The sequence below is a fragment of the Manacus vitellinus genome, unplaced genomic scaffold (genome assembly GCF_001715985.3).
Source record: "Manacus vitellinus isolate BGI_N305 unplaced genomic scaffold, ASM171598v3 scaffold_102_pilon, whole genome shotgun sequence".
Classification (NCBI taxonomy): Eukaryota; Metazoa; Chordata; class Aves; order Passeriformes; family Pipridae; genus Manacus; species Manacus vitellinus.
Window position 1 is genome coordinate 435,427 of NW_021938808.1, and position 3,560 is coordinate 438,986.

Consider the following 3,560-nt stretch of genomic DNA (forward strand, 5'->3'; position numbering starts at 1 on the left):
TCCTGAGGACAAGCCCTGGTTCTTTCCCTGTGTCCCAGGGCTATCCTGAGGACAAGCCCTGGTTCTTTCTTTGTGTCCCAGGGCTATCCTGAGGACAAGTCCCGGTCCCTCCTTGTGTCCCAGGGTTTCCCTGGGAACAGACCCGGGTCCGTCCCTGTGTCCCAGGGCTCTCCAGGGCACACACTCCAGTCCCGACCATGCCCTGGAATCACAGAATCCCACACGGGGTTGGGTTGGAAGGGACCTTAAAGCCCATCCAGTGCCACCCCCTGCCATGGGCAGGGACACCTTCCACTCTCCCAGGTTGCTCCAAGCCCCGTCCAACTTGGCCTTGGACCTCCCGGGATTCCTGGCCTGGAATCTCCTCTCCCAGGTGTTTGGGATTGTGTGGGTCTCACCCCTGCCAGCCCGGGGGTCCCTCTGTGCCACCCCTTGGGGTCTCTGTCAGCTGCCCTGGGGGGTTTGGCAGCAGAGCTCCCAGTCCTGCCCTCGGGATCCCTGGCAGCTCCTGGGAGGTGCCGTTACTTTTGGGAGGGGAATAGATTTTTTGGTTCCCTGGTGGCCAAGTTAAAATATTCACAGCAAACCTGCCCTTCACCCTCCTCCTTCCTGCCAGTGCCCACCCGTGGGGCTGCCCTGACCCTGCCAGGGATCCCCTGGATCAACCTGTGGATCCCCTTTGCCAGAAGGAGCAGGAAGGTCTGGTGTTGTTGGAAACGCTGGCGCTGATTCAACAAGTCCTTCCTCTTCCCTCAGAGCAGGAATTGCTGCCTGCCAGGCTCTTGCTCATCCTTGTTCTGGAGCTTGGATAATGTCTCCCAAAGATGGCTCCAGATTTTTGGGCAGTTTCCAACCCAGAGCAGGCAGGGAGGGGAGAGGCTTCTCCTGCTGCTCTCACCCTCCTCACCTTGAAACCTCCCCGAGCTCTGGTCCCTTCCCAAATGGGAAGGAAGGTCGAGTGGGAGCTTGTCCTGAAGCTCAGCACAGCTCTGATTACAGGAGAGAGGGTCTGGGTGATGGAATTCAGCAGTTTGTCTGTCAGCTGCACGGGGTTGTAGGTGATTTGTTGGGTTCTGGTTCATTTTGGGCTGAGTTCTTGGAGAAGGGAGGCTGTTGGGATCAGCTTGGGGGGGTGTGTTGCACCCTGACTGCTCTGGGACCTTCTACCTGATCCATTAACCCCAAATGGCTCAGAGCAAAACATTCCCAGAAGTGGTTGAGTCATGGTTTGGAAAACAAATGAGTGAACACAGAAAGAGATCCTGGAAATGATCTGGGTGTGAAGAGGGAAAACCTCAGGAGGGAGAGGTTATCCCTTAAATAACAAACCTCACCTCACAGGACTCGAAAACAGCTCCCTGGGGGGGATTTCTGGCTGGAGTTTGATGTGCTGGAGGTGATCTGGGGTAAAACACAAGTTAATCAAGGTGTGCTGGTTCATTGATTGCTGCTCCTGAAATGCCTCAGTGATTTTTGGGGATAAATTGAAGGAACTCATCCAGAAAACTGTCAGAGCCAAGGGAAAACCGTCTGTCTCCTTACAAATGACAAGTTTCCACCTTCAAAGTCTGTCCCTTGGCACCTGTGCAGGGGTTTGTCACCCAGAGCCACCGAGGGACACCTTGACTAATTCCTCTTTCCTCTCCTCAGGGATATCATGTCCATTTACAAGGAACCACCCCCAGGAATGTTTGTTGTGCCTGATCCCCACGACATGACCAAGGTGAGAGGTCTGGAGCTGGTTCAGCTCCCTGCTGCTCTGTGTGTTGTGTCCATGGCTGCTGGGAGGGGTTCCCCAGTGGAATATTCCCTTGGTGTTCTGAGAGGAGTCGGGGTGAGCCTTGCAGGAACACAGGGCTCCACTTTTCCTGGTGACACTGGGGTGGGATGCATTCAAATAGGAAGAGGCTCCCAAGGAGACTGGCTCTGTGCAGAGGTACCATCCTGGTGGGCTGAGGAGATTCCATGGATAACCCAGCTCTGCTTTGGTGGACACTGGGGGTGCTGATCCAGCTTGTTTCATCCCACTGATGCTTGAAAACAATGAGTGGAACATCCCAAAGAAGGGAGAGCTCTGTGGAAAACCAGTGGCTCTGGGGGTCTTCTCAGAGCAGCTGGAAATCAGAGTGTCCATTGGTGACAGGAAGGGCTGGAGTGGCTGTGATCTGCCTCTGGAGCCTGGAAATGGAATTGCTGGGAGCTGGCAGGGAAATGTGGATTGCTGGGATAGACTCTGGATAGACCTGGGATTGCTGGGATAGACCTACCAGGGTCCCACAGGCTCCTCTGGGGACAGGCCTGGCCACAGCCTCCCTCTCCCGCCCTCGTTCTTCCCCTCCAGGCTCTCAGGGTTTTCCAGAACTGGGGATTCCTGGAATTCCCAGTCAGCTGGGAGGCAGGAGTTGCTCCAGCCTCTTGATCCAGTGTGGTTTTGGTGGTGCTGCCCTTTCTCCAGCCAGTGTTCCCTGGGCTCTGGGGCTGGGAGAGGCTCCTTTGGTTTGCCCTGTCCTGCACTTCTCCCACCCCCCCGAATTCCCCCCCTGGGAGAATTAGAGCCCCTGGGAGTTTGGAGGGAGCACAAAGGGAGTGTCTGGGCACAGGCAGCTCCCACCTGGGGCACTTCCCTGCAGGGAGTGCCAAAATACCCCAGCACAGAAAGGTGGGTTTGTACAATTCCAGCCTCAGGGCCTTGAACCAAAATCCTGGGGAGGGAAGAGGATCATTAACTTGGATCAGTGGGGGAGTAAAGCTTCCTTAATAGCCCAAGGGGAATAGATTTCCTGGTATACAATCTGGGATCTTGGAGGGTAATTAGCAGAGGCAGAATAGGGTCTTAATTTCAGATCCTGGCAGAGGAAGTCGAGCGATTGGTTTTAACGAGACCAAATCAGCAGGAGAGCAGAAAGCTGAGGAAGGCTCCAGTTTTGGCAGAAATTCTGAATTTATTTTTTTTTTCTTTCTAAAATTAGATTTTTTTTTTTCATATTTGAAATATTTCAGGTGGGTTTTTTTTTTAAGCCCAGCTTAGCACCTGAGCTGTGGTTCTGTGTGGTTTGGGATGGAGAGGCCTGGGCTCATCCTCCCACTGTGGGCAGCAGGGTGAGGGGGGGATTCCACCCTTCTGCTCTGCTCTGGTGAGGCCCCACCTGGAGTTCTGCACCCAGCTCTGGGCTCCCAACACAACAAAGACTTGGACCTGTTGGAGCAAGTCCAGAGCATCCCTGGGCTGGAGCCCCCCTGCTCTGGAGCGGGGCTGGGAGAGCTGAGGGTGTTCAGTCTGGAGAAGAGAAGGCTCTGGGGAGACCTGAGAGCCCCTTCCAGGGCCTAAAGCAGCTCCAGGAGAGCTGGAGAGGGACTGGATAGAGGGACAGGACAAGGGGGAATGGGTTTAAACCGAGAGAGAGTTGGTTTAGATGGGATATTGGGAAGGAATTCTCCTCTGGGAGGGTGGGGAGGGGCTGGAACGGGTTTCCCAGAGAAACTGTGGCTGCCCCTGGATCCCTGGAAGTGTCCAAGGCTGGGTTGGATGGGGCTTGGAGCAACCTGGGCTGGTGGAAGGT

General features: G+C 55.1%; 1 protein-coding gene across 1 annotated transcript in view; it reads left to right on the forward strand.

Moving 5' to 3' along the window:
• Positions 1-1,650: 1,650 nt before the first annotated feature.
• UBE2Z (ubiquitin conjugating enzyme E2 Z) overlaps positions 1,651-3,560 on the forward strand; it is a 7,908-nt gene continuing 5,998 nt past the window's right edge. Inside the window, exon 1 of the mRNA XM_029963428.1 lies at positions 1,651-1,723. Coding sequence (XP_029819288.1) covers positions 1,658-1,723 — 66 coding nt within the window. The 5' untranslated portion in view covers positions 1,651-1,657. The remainder of the gene's footprint in view (positions 1,724-3,560) is intronic.